We start from the raw sequence: 17,280 nt of genomic DNA, 5'->3' as shown, positions 1-17,280 counted from the left end.
AGGAGACAAAGAGGATGCCACCGAGTCCTCCGTTACCACAGCGATCACTGCAGGCACATCCATTGTCCAGGGAGAGAACCTGTTGGGTGATAAAAGCCCGGCTCCAATGCTGCCTTCAAAGTTGCCACACATTCTAGACAATGGCCACAAGCAGCCAGAGGAGGCAGTAGAGGACACCACCAAGAGTCAAGTGTCCAGGGAAGCGGCCGTTTCCGTCTCCACTGTCCACACTCTGCCAGGGGAGGCAGTAGAGGACACCAACAAGTGTCCAGTTGCCAGGGAAGCAGCCGTTTCTGTGTCCACTGTCCACACGGAGGAGTGTTTGGCTGATAAAAGTCCTCCTGCACCTGCAACACTGCCTCTAATCCTGACCTGCACCCACAACAATGACCACAAACCGCTATGGAAGACAGTTGAGTGCACTACAAAGTGCTCAGTCGACACAGAGGCAACTGTTGCTATTTACACCTGGGATGATAAAAGTCCTCCAGGTCTGCAATGCATTCACAACAACAATGACCACAAGCAGCCAGAGGAGACAGTTGAGGACACCACATAGTGCTCAGTTAACACAGAGGCAAGTGCAGTTGCATCCACTGTCAAGAGAGAGGAACTGATGAGTGATAAAAGCCCTGTCCTAGCACTTCCTCCAAGCCTGGCATGCATCCATGACAAGGACCACAAGCAGCCAGAGCAGAAAGGGAAGGGCACTAGTGAAGAGGTGGATCGCTGCCCTCATGCTCACCAGCTGGTCCCAGATGCTAACTTAACTCTGGCAACCCCTCTGCTCTGCATGGCCACTAAGACGCCTGTTAGAGTGAGAGCCTCCATATGCAGGTCAGAGGATGAGGAACCCAGGCCCTGGACGCTGAAAAAGGCAAAGGTAGGTGTCCTATTTTACACTTCTACTCTACAGGGTTGGGGGTCTGTTCCATTTCAATTCAAAGCATTGAATTAAGTACTTCCTGAATTGACTGGAATTGAAATTGAATTGACCCCAACCCTGCTAATCTATGCTCATAGTATAAAACCTCACCCCCTTACTAGGGTTAACATTTGTATTACGTTTGGTGTGGACCCAGGAAGAACATCTATGGCTATTACAAAATCGGTTTGGGATACAAATAAACAAGTTACCTCAATTACTGTCCTCTAAATTGTGTGCCCCATGAGGCCATCAATGTATGTTGATCACTCAAATGTGTATTGAATGTGCCACATTGGAACAATATTACATCTAGAGTCAATGTCTTCCTGTTAGGATTATTGGACAGGCATTGACATTGAGAGTGAAGAGAGGAGCGTCAAGGAGGAGGTGAGCCCGAGGGAGGGTTTGAAGAGTGAGGCGGACCGTGCCCATTCCAAGAGCTCCAATGGGACGGTTTCATCAGAGAGAGCAGAGACCATCCTGGGAAGAGTGGGCTTTCTGGCCATGAACCTCAAGCAGAAAGTCACATTTTTAAAGATGGAGGAAAAAGAGAAAAATAAGGAACTGAATAAGAAGTTGAAAGATGACGAGAAAGAGAGAAAGGTCTCTTGCCTCGAGGTTGTCGGGAGAGGTTGTGTTTTCTCTAGCAGGAGATAAGCTGGCTTCTTATATGTTGTTGAGTAAAGCTTAAACCATGTATTTAGATTGTATGTAGGTATTGTAGTCAGGTATTATAGGTAGTTTACTTAGGTAGTTATTGTAGGTTATTGTAGGTAATTATTGTAGGTAAGTATTCTATTCGGTGGACCCCGGCGAAGCACGAGTGCTAGCTAACCCACCACTTGGACCAACAAAGCTAGCTAGCTAGTGGGTAGCTACTGGTAACTTTTAGCAACTGTGGTTAGTTGTTTCCAATGTTATTTCACGCTTAAGAGTACCTGTAATTGAGCCAGCTAGCTACCGACCATTCAGCTGTTCTTCTAACCTCATTATCCGAGGCATTAACGTTAGATGGTTGGTGGCTGCTGTACTTAATTACAGCTACTGATTGCAGCCTGCCACCCAGTTAGCTGGCAAAATGTGATTAGACAAATAATAATATTTATTTGAATGATACAGTATGTTACTAAATTGAAATTAAAATGAAATGTTTTTGTAATTATAACATTTTACGAAATGTAAAAAGAAAACTTTAAAAAATAATAATAACAAAAGCAAGGTAAAAAGAAAAGGAAACCGATCCAGATTCCTATTACCAGTGTAAAAACAAAGGGGGAGGTGTCAATGTAAATAGTCCGGGTGGCCATTTGATTAATTGTTCAGCAGTCTTATGAATTGGGGATAGAAGCTGTTAAGGGGCCTTTTGGACCTAGACTTGGCACTCTGGTACCGCTTGCTGTGCGGTAGCAGAGAGAACAGTCTATGACTTGGGTGACTGGAGTCTTTGTCAATTTTTGGGCCTCCCTCTTACACCTCCAAGTATATAGGTCCTGGATGGCAGGAAGCTTGGCTCCAGTGATGTACTGGGCCGTACGCACTACCCTCTGTAGCGCCTTACGGTCGGATGCCGAGCAGTTGCCATACCAGGCGGTGATGCAACTGGTCAGGAAGCTCTCGATGGTGCAGCTGTAGAACTTTTTGAGGATCTTGGGACCAATGCCAAATCTTTTCAGTCTCCTGTGGTGGAAAAGGCGTTGTCGTGCCCTCTTCACAACTGTCTTGGTGTGTTTGAACCATGATAGTTTGTTGGTGATGTGGACACCAAGGAACTTGAAACTCTCGACCTGCTCCACTACAGCCCCGTCGATGTGAATGGGGCGTGTTCCCAGTCCCTGTCCCTGAAAATCCTCCCCGGAGCATGATGCTGCCACCACCATGCTTCACCGTAGGGATGGTGCCAGGTTTCCTCCAAACGTGATCTCATCCCAGGTAAGAGGGGGAGTGGCAGCAGCAGCAGGTTCTCCCCATGTGAGCTGAGTCCAGTGGACCAGTCCTGTATCCCCCACCCAGACAGCGACAGTGGTCTAAACCATGGCTAGCTATCCACAATCTGGCTCGACTAAACAAGGTTTACCAAGAGGGAAGGAGGGAGAGGAAGGTAGAGGAAGAGAAAGAGGGAGGAGAGGAAGGAGGAAAGGGAGAAAATGACTGTAAGAAGGACTGTAAGACTGTAAGAAGGAAAGGAGGAAGAAGGCCGAGCAAGAAGAAGAGGAAGAGGTGGAAGATAACAAGGAGAGTTGATCTGTCCATCACTACCAGAAGGAGATCTCTTCTGGGGCCTCTTGTTCTCTCCTCTTTCCCACAGAGGAGCACCTTTCGCAGGCAGCCCAGAGCAGACTCTCCGCTGAGAGAAGGCTAGCCCCTGGAGGTTTCACCTTGGATTTATACAGAGAACCCCCCAGTACTCAAACTGCTTTACATTGTAGAGGGTGATCTAATCTCATTGGAGGCGACCCAATGACCCAGAAATGCTCCATGGACAGACTTCCTCCCTGCTCCCCGTCTCGCTGGCAGGGGGCTCGTAGGAACACCCTCCCTTCCTTGACTCCAGCAACACCCCTTCTTCACCTGCCCCCTTATCATGTTATGAGTCTCACCTACAGGTCCCGCCCCCTGGCCTACCTGTTGCAGGTGTAAGTATGGTGTGTCGGACACAGCTGCCCTCCACCTCCTCCCCCTCCTCCTCCTTCCCTCTTTCTCCCACTCCCCATCTCTCGCGCTCTCTCCTCCTCCCCCTCTCTTCCCTTTAAAGCAATAGTTTAAACCTACACACTTCCTTAAACCTAAAATAAGTCAAGAAGTAATTTTTGTGTGGAAGTCAAACATTTGTTCAGAACGACAAAATCGAGACCTTTACATAGCCCATCTCTCATTGTCTATAGGAGTGATGTACACTGGTCAAATTGCCCAAATGTTAATTTAGACATTCACAAATTTTACAGATTTTGACTCTCACTAATGTCATGAAATGTTTGGCAAAGTAGTAAAGAAGGTTGTATTATACTTTTCTTGTGTACTAGATCATATGGTTTGGAAAGTGTTTTTTTTCTCAGACATAAATGAACAATTCCAGGTGAAAGCTAAAGGTCGTAGCTTCCTGGGGGAGGGACACCACTACATTAATAAAATATTTCCCTCTTGCTAGATTGATGACTAAAGCCCTAGTGAAACAGTGCAAAATGGTTGTCAGCTCAACTGGTTAAATACAAGACCTGTTCATTGTGAAATGTATGTGTTCAACTCTAATAATTTTGCTCTATATATTTTCTACTCTGTATGTAATTTTATCTGTTTAAGCTGTTTGGATTGTTAATTGATATAACACAGGGCACCATTGAAAAAGAGACACTGGTCTCAATTGGGATTCCCTGTAAAAATAAAGAGGAATATGATAGAGGGAATATGATAGCGAGTATTATGATGGAGTGGAATATGATGGAGAGAAATATAATAGAGAGAATATGATGGAGGGAATATGATAGAGGAATTTGATGGAGGGGAATATGATAGAGAATGAATGGAGGAATGTGTGACGCTCTTGAGCAACAAAGGTTGTCTGTTTGGTTATATCAACTGGAAAGACACGGATAAGAAAATGTTCAAACATAATTTTAAACAATAATTTTAACTTTTCTATAGTCAGCTGATATTGATTTCTTTATTTAATTATTTATTAAACTTAAATGCTAAACATCAATGACACCTACTCTTCAATTACATTTTTTGGGCCTATATAATTACACATCCAGCTAATTTTATCCCTCTATGAGCATGCGTACCGTAAAGATACCGTAAGGATCACTCGACTGCAACAGCTCTCGTTGATTTAATCGATCAATGGCTCAGATCACTTGACCAAGATAAACTTGTGGATGAGCTGCTTCTTGATTTTAGTGCTGCAGTTGACCTTGTTGATCATATGGCTAATAGCTGAGGCCATTGAAGAGAGATGTTTTCTTGAACCCTCATTTCTTTTTTGGAACTTTGTTACTGAGGTGACATAGACTATGGAACACAGTAAATTCCATAGTGTTAAATATGCAGTGTCAAAGTACATTGACTCTTACAGAGTTATTACTACAACAGTTGGAGTAAGATACCGCCCAGTGTTGGTGAAAAAGTACGTTGTTAAAAGACGCAGTGTCAGACGTACTCTGGAAAGCTCCGCCCACCTACGACTCGTCTCAAACGGACCACACATTTTCACGGCGCCATTTTCTTCATGTGGAATGACTGCGGTAAGTTTCTCCTAAGCGACTATACACACATTATTTGTCATTTTAACAGAAGCAGCATTTAAGAATTACTTTATATCGTTGCTAACAGTGCACTCTAGTTGGTTTTAGGTCTTAAAATGTATAATTTTAAAAAAGGCTAACGTTAACATGTTGTGACTGACTTCTGTCCAGTCCATGTGCCAGCAGTATTAAGCTAACGTTAATTAACATTAACTGACGAACATAACGTTCAAACTAGACAATGTCAGCCCGATTTATTGTAAGTTATGTTAATACAACGTGGAGGGGGATTGTGTACTTCTTGTTAACGTTCAGATATTACAGGAACATAGCAAAGACTAAGGGGAGTTGGCTAAACTAGCTACAGTTAGCTACGTTAGCTTGACTGGCTAACTATGTGCGGGTGGCATGGATTTATTATGTTAACGGCGGGTAGACATTAACCTTGGACACTGCTTAAGCGGTGTGCCTTTATTTTTTTCCCTGGATATTATACAAAATGACTTTCGGGTTTCAAAGCAGCAGCAGTACTGTTAAAATACTTAAGCACTATCTTAGCACACACTTATGGTGTAACGTTTAGCTAACATTATTCAATTCAATGTTATTTATATTGTCAAATCATAACAAGAGTTATCTCAAGACACTTTACAGACAGAGTAGGTCTAGACCACACTCTATAATATACCAAGACCCAACAATTGCAGTAATTGTGCGGGCAAGGCGGTAACATTAATGTTACAAGGATGAAAATCAGACGTTATCCTTTTTAATGTGTTTGACAGTAACTTCAATTTAACTGGCCATTTCTGCAAAAGTGCTGATCATTTCTCAGCACTTTGGTGGCTTGAAACAATATTTTTTCTTATATTTGAGGAAATACTGCTAAAATAAGACCATCAACTTTTTAACTGTGAGAAATTGTACTGATACTATTTGCAGGGAGCATGCTGCTTAAAGCTAAACTTGGAGATGTCCAAAAATTTGTCAGAATAACTGAGCCAAATCTGAAAGACTTTTTGATTGCAGGTAAGAATTTGACAATGTTAGTAATAACTGTCTGAATTTAGCTGTTTAAAATTGATATACTGGAATATTCCTAAAATGATGGGACATGTTAAGTTCTCAGGTTTTTGGAACTGGTCCATTTTTGTACGTCTAAATTTCTTCTGTTTTGCCCTTGGTAACTACACTTTAATTGTGGATGCATTGCTTAAGGTATAGTTATGATGCTACAAAAAAAACATTTTAATCACTTAATAGTGTTTGTTTAAAACCTATTTTATAGGGTAAGGTAGGTGTACACAGTGAAATTATTATATAAATAATGATTTACTTTTTGTTTACACAAGCTTTTTATCCCTGTTTTTTCTAGCATTTGCAAAGTTTGGTGTCCCAGCTGTAACAGAAGGTGTGAAAATTGTTGACAGTTCAGGGACTGAATTGGATGATGATGTTTTTGAGGATATTATAAAGGATCCCTCAACTGGGGTGCTAACCATCAAATATGACTCAGGTTTGTTTCAGTTAATTAGACTAATTAATGAATACGTTATTTCTTTGTTTTATGAAGTTCATGGTGTCTATTAAATAAGTGTCTTAGATTATGAGGGAACTATATATAATTCTTTTCTTCTAAAAATCATGGTTAGAATCTGTCTCCATGGTGGCCTCTTCTGAGCAATCCCAACCATCATCCCTTGATACCTTGGACTCTGAGGATACAGTCATTATTTCAGATAGCCCCTCCAGAAAACGCCAGAGGCTGGATACAGAAGCCAAGCAAGTAAGACAATTCTGACATTTTAAATTCTGTTCTTGAATCTGTTCTCAGAGAATTAAAATTACATTAATATACATTGTAAATTACATGGTTTCAAAACATTTTTGAAGTCCTGATTAGGGATGTCCCGATCAAGTTTTTTTTAAGCGCCCTATCCGATTAAAAAAAGTATCTGCTGATATTGAGTCCTGATCAGATACTTTTATTTATTTATTGATAATACAGTGCACACTTCGAGTACATTCAAGTTATTGTCGCTGTCTGGAGGGGAGTTTCTTACCATTATTGGCTTTTTCATTGGATTTTTGTAGCACTTGCAATCTTTGAGATTGGATCGGGACATCCTCTGACATCATATTAGTTTATTTCCAGTTTATTTGCAGTGGACATAACATGCAGAATTGTTATGCATTTTGTTTTAAGTTGGTGGAATCAGCTCTTACCAACAAAACCGGTGGGGAACGTATAATAAATGAATACAACCGAACCAAGTCCTTGACGGATGAAACAAGACGCAAAATGGTGAACATGCTGGCAGCTGACATGACAGAAATGAATGGGTAATTTGTTAATAGTCCTTGTGTTCTCAATCTGTAAATCTAAATCTGAATCTAAGTGAATATGACTGCACAATCCTTTCTTCTTCAATTTTGCAGTACATCTCCACCCAGACAGGTGAAAGAAATGTATGCCAAAGGAATAGTGACCTTATTCCCGTACCTCAGTGACCCATTCTCTAAGAATGGCTATGTGAGTTGCACACAGTAATAGTTGTAATGTTAAATATTATTGGAAGTTTTTGAATCCTACCAGACCATGTTGTTTTCAATGAAGTATCCATTTTTGTTATCCTTTCATCCTTCAAGGAGCATTATTATGATGGCGAGAGTGGAACTGGGTACTTGGCCTGGAGGATTAAAACTATTCAGAGAGGCACCGCCAAAGACAGGCGATCATCATTCGGAGGTAATACTGGAAAATGTATGGAACAAAACAGTTGCTAGATCAATAATTGCATTTGTTGCACTATTTCTCAGACATATAGTATAATGTGTAACTACATCCTTCAATTCTGCTAGCTCCCTCCCTCTTAGCAAATTTAAAGAAAATATGCATCAGAGACCTACAAAGGACTGTGACATAAGGGGGGTTGCCTCGACACTGACTGGTCGAGGCAACCCCTGGCAAACTGGCCTTGCAAACTTTAGGGTGATTTAAACCAGTAGATGGCATTTTCATACATTTTTCAACCCACAAACTGCAGATTTCATAAATTGTGAAGAAATAATGTCAATATTAACACCAGCATTGATGCAGGGCTCCACACTAACTTTTTGTCTTGGTTGCACTTGTGCGCCTAACTTTTTTATTTAGGTGCACCAGCACAAAATGTAGGTGCACCCAAATTTTTTCCTTGCGTCGCCATTAACGCCACAATTTCAAGGTCACCTTTTTATCACGCTCCATATACATTCATATATATCATGTAACCACCCCCCCCTTTGCTGTCCTCTGCCCCTCAGATGGCCAACACCTGTAATTTGGCCTTCTTCCCATTTGGCCTTGGCTAAACCAGCTTGCCACACTCCCTAGCATCAAACATATCATTCATATCATTTAGTTTACAGCTCAAAAGTATATTTTACAGTGGAGTACTTCCTTTAAAAGTTAGCCAGGCTACTAAAACTTTTGACATGATTGAAATTTTCCCGTGTTGTGTAGAATCAGCCAAAGGATCAACTGGTGAAGACATGTCTGGAGGACCGACTGTCAGACGAGAATCCCAGTTTGTTCCAGAGACTGCCCTGACTGATGATGAGTGCAACAAAGCAATCTCACTGATGAAACATTCTGCTGATGCAGACACAATCAAGAAGAAAATGGAACTGACGTTTGTGTATCGCCGCAAAATGATCCTCGACCCCCCAGCAGTCAAGCAACATACTGTCTGAGTTTCCACGCTTTTAAAGACGTCAAAAGCTTGGTAATTATGTTATTCCTAAATGCTGAACAACTGGCTGGTAGAATACATGCTTTTGACTATGGATACAATCAGCAGCGAAACCGTCCACCTAGAGTAAAGTTGTTTGATGGAAGTAATGATTTGGGGTTGAATGCTATACAGTCTTGGTGCTTATTACGTAATATGCCTTTGCTATTTGGTGATTTAATACAGTCAGATGACCAGCACTGGCATCTTCTACTTTTGCTTCTACACATTGTTAACATTGTATTTTCCCCAGTCCTTACAGAAGGCATGACCATTTACCTCAAACATTTAATCATTGATCATCATCAGCTCTTCAAGCAGTTGTTTCCTGCAATCAATCTCTTACCAAAGCATCACTTCATGATTCATTACCCTCGTAATATAAAAACATCGGCCCAGTTCTGCACATGTGGTGCATGCGTTATGAAGCTAAACATAATTTTTTTAAGAAGCAATTAAAAAGCTTTAAAAATGTAACAAAAACATTAGCCAAAAAGCACCAAAGTTGTATGGCAATGTATCGAGAGTCCTTTAGCAAGGAAAGATTAACTTTAGGTTCGGGGAAGATGGTAACACTTAGTGAGCTCAAAGAAGGTCCCGAGATTGCTTTAAAATGTGGGTCTGTATTGTCTACCAGTGTGTTTTCTGCCAAGTGGATCAAACATCATGGTACAGAGTACCGCCGTGACTTCATTATCTGTACTGAGGTAGCATTTGAGATGCCTGTATTTTGTAAAATCAAAATTATTGCTGTGAAAGATGACTGTGTATTGCTCTGTGGAAAACTGATGGAAACAGTGTGTTTTGATTACCATTACTATGCCTTTAAGGTCAGGATGCATCCAGACAGGGTTCAAAAAGGTGATCAACATTACTGAACTGTGTTACTTTAAACCTTTTGATGTTCAAATGAAGTATGGAACGACAGATTCCTCCTTGTATGTTGTTCCCTATTGCCATTTTATGGAAACCTAAGGTCAATGTTTTAAAAAGGGATTTGTATTCTTAATATATTTTAGCCTGACATAGTTGAGCTGTTAATAAAAATTTGAAATGCATTATTTTGTGGTAAGTTGTGATTTTTACTCACTTAATGGAGTATTTGGTGTAATTTGACACAAAAAAAGTGTAAAATGAATACTGCTGAGATTTATTTCCGTGACACTATACGGTGTTAGAATTTGACTCTATTTGAGCTTGTTTTTCACTGCAAGATAGTCAATTATCAACACAATAGTGTGTAACATCAACACTTATCAGAGTTATTTTAACCTTGAGTGTCAACTCCATGCAGTGTTAAACTGGACTGGAATCAAACTCAATCAGAGTTGATTTGTTATTTTAGAAGAGTAAATGATTAACTCTTCCAAGGGTAATATTTACACTCTCCAGTGTTATTTAACCTTTAGTGTAAAATTAAAATAACACTATTCAGTGTAAGCGAGTGTTAAATTTTTACTCTATTTAGAGTTAATTTAACTCTAAAATGTTAACACTATGAAAAGAGTCAAATTAACACTATTTCAGGGTGGGACCATATACACTCAGAAATAGTGTTAAATTTAACTCTTTAAGTGTTACTTTAACACTTCAAAATTTACTGTGTGGTGTTACATCTAATATGTTGTATAGTCAAGTGTTTTATGGATATTCATAATATTGCTTCTATGTAATGTGGTGTAGGCTATAGGCTACCTGGTCATATTGCTTTTGGTTATGTTTAATGTGATGATTAGGTGTTGCGCAAATAGAGTATACGATTATTATAAATATATGTACTGTAGGCTAATAATAATTGTGCCCTGCCCTCCCATGCATTTCATATGCCCCCCTTAAGACTGAGGTCTGGCCGGGTCTGAAGAGGACCCCTGACACGCACAACAGGATAACACAACAACCACATTTTCAATTGAAAATCATTGATTTAAATGGATGTGGTCAATAGATTTGTATAGGCATATATACTCATTTAATTTAACTTGTAAGCCAAGGTTGGATTAGTAGGTCTATGCAACATGCACCTGGATAACCGCATCATGAATCGGAACGGGCTCCAACGTCCTCATATACACATTATGACAAAATAAAGAGCTTAATCTTTCACGAAATAAAGACATAGAAGAAAACAGGTTATAGAAACTCAATTTCTCCATGGCAATAGAATGTAACATATATTAACCAAATATCGCCTACAACTCAATTCTCAGTGCAGCATATTGGACGACTCCACAGGCATTGATCATTCGCGACTTTAAGTAATTCCTGTTATCTCTAGAGCATCCCGTATATCTATAGCGCTGCATTTTGTCCCCCTCTGACCATGGATAGGGTTGGGAGCATTCCTGAGTTCACTTATGGTCCCACTAAGGTAATCTTAGGAGATATTCCTTTTAGCATACTGTAAATGCCTGTGCATAATGTACCTAATAAAGTATAATAATTTTAATTATCTTCAAAGGAATTCTGTAGAAGCAGCCTTTATTTTCAGACTCTGCAGGCCTGCCGGGAGGAAGTATATTACAATAAACAGGTAAGATTCATCCCACAAAAACAGTAACCACAGAAAAAAAGAGAGATTTAATCCCAAAACAAGAGTTTTATTTCAAGACAGTTTAGAGAAGATGGTCATAAGAGTTCTTAATATCACTTGCAAATTGTGAGACATGAGCAGTTGTGAAATGTTGCGAGAGGCCCTTCTGAAAGCACATTATATGGTCTTTAGTGGCACGGTCTCACACCTTACCTCATCTTGCAGAAGAAGCTCATGGTCCACTATCTGCTGCTCCAGAGTCGAGGCCAGGTCTCGCCCCATGTCACCATGGAGCACATGAGGGACTGGCTGGTGTCTCAGGGCAAAAAATCCCTTAGGGAGAGGTGAGTACCACGTCAGCTCTCACCTTCACTGCCATTCTCTGTCACCAGCAGCACTCCATGAGGTGTGGGTAAAATAAACAACAAAAAATAGGAAGCCAGGAAAGTTGAAATGCTTTGTGTTTTATTTGAAGGGTGTGGAAGGAAACCCTGGAGGAGGGGAACGAACTCGCTCGGCTGGTAAGAGAATGAGAGTTAGAGACTTAGACTATCAGTCAGTGAGCTCTTTTCTAGCCTTTCAACAACTAGTTAGTACAGCCGAATATATCTGTTGTGAAATTACACTAATGGGACTTCCTGTTTCCTACGGCAGACCTGGGAAGTAAACACCTGCCTAAAAATTATTGACATGGAGCACGAGGCTGTCTGCAAGCTCCACCGCTCTATGCACCCCACCTCACCAGCTGGCGCTGACATGTGAGTTCCATGTACTGCCCTGTATACGGCTTGCTCCATTCATCTACACATCTGGAGCTATGCAGAAAGAAACTAGGGCAGTGTTCTCTGTGTGAACATTGCACATCGTTTAGCTTTCTCTGCTGCTTTTTGTTGATTACAGCGACCCTAAGGTCCACAGCATCGGGGAGAGAGCTGTGAGGAGCATTCTGGACAAGCTGTCCAATAAGCCCTGTAGCAACCTGCTCAGCCCATCCCAGGTGGTGGTGGAGCTGGTGCCCAGGATCCTCCTGGCCCTGTGGCTTCAGCCAGAGGAAGGCCATTCAGATCACCCCATCCTCCTAAGCGGGATGGCTGTGAGTATGGTGGTGGCCGTAGGGGAGAAGCTCTCCAGCATGTTGAAGGCCTCTTCTCCTCACACCCCTTTCTCCCGGGCTGCTGCTTTTGACTCTGTGAGGTCGATCCTCGGGAGAATCAGCCAGTCCTTCTCCCTGGATGACCTCACAACCCCTTTTTTATGAGCTCTGTCTGTGCCTGATAGATTAATTATTAATGACTAATTATTACACCCTGAAACTGTGTATAATGTGTTAGAAATGTGTGAGTGTAGGACCAGTAAAGGCTATAGCATTGAGCCACTATTTAGCAATGTGAGTAAGAGTTAGGCCAGACAACAAAGACAACTGAGAAACTAAGATAAAGAGGCCTCCCAATTTAGGGAGGGGAGAAACTGTTATGAAAACATGGTGCAGAATATTGTGAGAACGGCAATAACTGAGTAAAGCAGGGAGTAGGATGTGTGTGTGTGTGTGTGTGTGTGTGTGTGTGTGTGTGTATGCATGTGTGTATATGTGTGTGAACTGAAGGTCAGTAGAGCAGTTTTAGAGTGGAAAACTACAGCCCGCCTACAGAGGGAAGGGATTTCTTTTTGCATGACGTATGAGTATAAAAGATGGACTCTGAAATTGTGATGGCAGAATTCTCAATGAATAAATATCTTTGACTATGCAGACCGAGACTCTGGCCGTTACTTAAATCCCAAAAGACTTACAACCTTTTGGGAGACGCACAGAGAAACTGAAATAGTTTGTTAAATAATTCACATAACAGCTTGGTCCTTCTGAGCCGGACTCCAATACCCTGTTTCTGTCATTCCAGGTAACTCTGAAAACCGTCGACGGGCGAATGATACATTCGTAAATAGAAAGTCCTGCCCTTTGACATTAAGGGTTAAAACAGGCCAGAGGACACCTGATTAATGACAGAGACGGTGACGGAATCCAAACCTACATTGAATCTCGGCTGCAAGGATAAGGTCAGTAGTCTTTATTCATTAACTTGGTGAAATTGATTGGAGGACTTGCTAAAATATTAAAAAGTAGCAAATTGATCAATGCGTAGCCATTTTAAGTGAAATGTGGGGTTGACTGTCAGGAATGATCAAGATTACATTGTGAGGATAGACTCCTCCGTAGAGTAGGAGATAATTCTGGGGGACTAGTCAACCTGGTGGTGGGTCCGTAATGATTCACGGTAATAGGCCATTACCAAAAGAAACTACCCGGTGTTGAAATAGAAGGAACTATTAAAAGTACACCTATGGGATGTAACCTGTAAGAGATTATTGAGCAGTCAACAAATAATCCGGGTTAAACAAATACAAAAAAGTACACCAGAAGGAATTAAAATAGCATGTGTGAGAAATAGAATATTAGTTAACTCAAAAGTCACAAACAACTGTAGATTTTGCTGTAACTCTATCCGTTCTGGAGCCTTATAAACTCCAGGTTACCGATACAACACCAATAATCATGTAAGGTTGTATACGCGTGAGACCTAATGTTTGCTCAAAAGTCACATGAATAATTCCAGGTGGTTGTATAGAGGAGGGAGAACCCATTCCTGTTGTATGAGACTGTCGGGAATTATCAAGATTACATTGTGGGGATCAATCCCTCTGTAAAAGTATGAGATAATTCTGGGGGACTAGTCAAGACTACATATACAGGGAGAGGTGGTTGTATAGAGGAGGGAGAACCCATTCCTGTTGTATGAGACTGTCAGGAATTATCAATATTACATTGTGGGGATCAATCCCTCTGTAAAAGTATGAGATAATTCTCGGGGACTAGTCAAGATTACATATACAGGAAGGGGTGATTCAAGGTGTTGTTGTGTGAAGCTATTTTGAATTACTTGTTAAATTGACTTGTTATATAGAAGAGGTGGCTAAGGGATTTTTAACAGTACCAACCATGGGGGGCAAATCCTCACAAGAGGTCCCAGAATTTACTGGGGATGAGAAATACTTGATGTAATTAAAATGGAATCCAGGGATAGAAGAAATCTCCATTATGTAACCAGGTGGAGGGAGAGGTATGGTTTTGAGGGACGTCTAGACTCAGATAAACTCGAATCCATGCTTAAACAGATACATAAGGTGTGTAAAGGAGAAATAAGCAGTGAGAGAGAGAGAGAGTAGGAGGGGGCCAGTACCCACTGATAGCCTTACCTAATCTATTGGCGGGGAATGAAAGGGGCCCCAGCAACCTTAGATCTATACAGTAATAATAATAATATGCCATTTAGCAGACAGGCCATGAACACAGAGGACGTGGCCAGAGCGGTAGAAGGAATGACCCACCCCAAAACAGGAATAGCAAGGTTTGGGCTGCCGTTAGAGGGCAGTGGGTTTCAGGGGATGCCCAGAGGACACTTTTGCCATGGGCCGATTACGGAGAGTATGTTGGGAAAATAGCTGAATTGTGTAATAGCCTCAGAGAGACATGCAATCCATCATGAGCAGAATAACAGACAGGACAGAGCCAAGAAAGAAGAGGAAGATGCAGAGTAACTAATTGCCACTCTGGGAGAGATGGCGGGTAGAACTAGAAACTTAGGAGAGAGAGGAGATAAGGCAGGAAGAAAAGAGAAGTGAGTGAGAGGGAAAGAGAAGTGAAGGTTGAGGTCTCCGTGCCTCCCCCAGAGCAGAGGGCAGAAAGGTTATATCCAAACTTGGCAGACCAGGCATGGAGAGAAAATCCAGATGATGAATATGTAGGGAGGAGAAGGAGAGTGCAGGGGAATAATGTTGCCCCCCTAACCGGCCCCACCTCCCTATGAGGAAGAAGGGGCTGGAGGAGGAAGGGAAGATGAAGGTGAGGAAGAGCCAGAGGTAGAGGAGTACCAGACAAGGGCAGAGAAAGTCAGACAGGAGAGAAGAGAGAGAAGTCCATCCCCCAGCTTTGAGCGTGAGGAAGAGGAAGATAAGGCGTGACTAGTCCTTGAGGGAGAAATAGTAGACTCTAGTGGGGGGAAGACTAAGGAACCCTTTGATCCAAATTGTGAGGTGTTTGAATTGGCTACTATTGACTTAGCACTTCAACAGGAACAGAAACCTTATTTGACATTGACAGTAATGGGTATGAAAATTAAATTCCTTTGTGATACGGGAGCCTGCAGGACAGCAACCTGTGCAACAGACAAGCCAGATGGAGTCAGGATTGATGGGGAGAAAATCATAGTGCGATCTGCATCTGGTCATCAATTTATTGAAAGGTTATCAGCCCCAATAACCCTAAAACATGACCAATCAGGATGAGAGGCAACCATACCCATCCTGATATCTAAGCTGTGTCGGGTAAATTTACTAGGACGTGATGTAATGACTAAATTGAATGTGGCTGTCATTTCCGCTGAGAGGGGAATGAAAGTACACATAGTCAGAGACAATATGGTGGTCTGTGGGGAAGAGGAGCCATGTTATTGGTGTAGGCAAGATTTGTTAAGGGGGGGAATAATTGATATTCCCCGAACCTTGATGGAACTTGCTGATGATGTAGTACCAGGCCCCACTAAAATGTCCCCCGATGACCTACACTGTACTCTCTGGTATAGCAAACACCCAGGTCCAGATGCAATCTATGAGGAAGCATTATTTAAAACCACAGAAAGGACTATAGCCTTGAAATGGTTTCACTATGACAACACCCACGCAGCAGTGGAGGTGGAACTAGGGCCCCAAAGTTCAGGGAAAGATGGAGCCCACATGTGTCCCTAGCAAGGGAGCCAGCAGAGTACTGGAAAGACATGGGCCAGTGGGTATCCAAGGGTAAGAGGATCACTGATTGGGTCAATATTGTGAGTGGCGATCAACACAGCCCATCCACAGATAGTACATTTAGATGAGAATGGCAGATGCTGAGGAGAGGAATACCTGTTGACAGAACAACAGGAGTCAGACTTAAAATAAGTTCCAGAGCATTTGTGGTCCCGGGGTCCAGCAGACGTAGGATTAATAAAAGGGGTAATTCCAGTACAGGTGATACCCAAATCTAATCATAGGCCATATCAGAAGCAATACCCTATGAAACCAGAAGCAATAAAAGGTTTGCAGTTTACCAAGAGCAGATTGGGAGGGACCTTGAGGGAGGGCCAATTCCCAGGGAGATAGTGAGGCCAGAAACAAAGGTGCAGTGTCCTGGAAATCACAGTCAGTTTTTTATTTTTTTTCAGTTCTGCTGGGAGTACATTGGATGATGGGGTTTTGTGTTGAATTAGAGACAGTGAGACTATTAGTCAATACCTAGGAGAGAAGAGAGGTTACGGTAGCAAAGACAGACAAGAAGGAAATGGTAATAGTGGAGACAGGAGTGAGTGGAAGTGTTACAATTGTGACAAAACGGGACATTTTGCTAGAGAATGTGAGGAACCGTGTAGTTACTGTGCAAGGAAAGGGCACCAGTTAAGAAACTGTAGGCAGAAGGGGAAGAGAGAAATCAGGAGTCCTCATGACCTGGCTGTTTGGTTGTTGTTTTTTAATTGGGGTTTTCAAATAAAAAACAACACACCTAGTATGATGTTTATAAAGCCTTGTTGTTTCAATTTTGGGGGGGTTTTCAGCAGGTCAAGGGTGATAGGTCTTAGAGGAGCACACAGTGAATTTTATGGAGTTTTTTAGGTTTTGGCTGAGTTTGGGGTATATATGATTTCTTGTGAGAATGAATGTCATGAGGATTAATGAACACTTGGGATAAGTAACATTTATTAAATATTTAGAATAATGGTAATGTTT

At 41.7% G+C, this 17,280-nt stretch overlaps 1 protein-coding gene across 1 annotated transcript; it reads left to right on the top strand.

Annotated features, from left to right (window-relative positions):
• The first annotated feature begins 4,954 nt into the window (after window positions 1-4,954).
• On the top strand, window positions 4,955-8,901 carry LOC123489697. Its single transcript, XM_045220137.1, has 8 exons — window positions 4,955-5,166; window positions 6,109-6,195; window positions 6,542-6,577; window positions 6,819-6,952; window positions 7,373-7,509; window positions 7,606-7,699; window positions 7,816-7,915; window positions 8,672-8,901. Exons 1-8 carry the CDS (start codon window positions 5,151-5,153, stop codon window positions 8,899-8,901), a joined length of 834 nt encoding a protein of 277 aa, XP_045076072.1. The 5' UTR covers window positions 4,955-5,150.
• Window positions 8,902-17,280: the final 8,379 nt, after the last annotated feature.

Source organism: Coregonus clupeaformis, unplaced genomic scaffold (genome assembly GCF_020615455.1).
Source record: "Coregonus clupeaformis isolate EN_2021a unplaced genomic scaffold, ASM2061545v1 scaf3209, whole genome shotgun sequence".
Lineage (NCBI taxonomy): Eukaryota > Metazoa > Chordata > Actinopteri > Salmoniformes > Salmonidae > Coregonus > Coregonus clupeaformis.
Note: the sequence above shows the minus strand (reverse complement) of the source record. Positions and strands in the feature narration are given on the sequence as shown.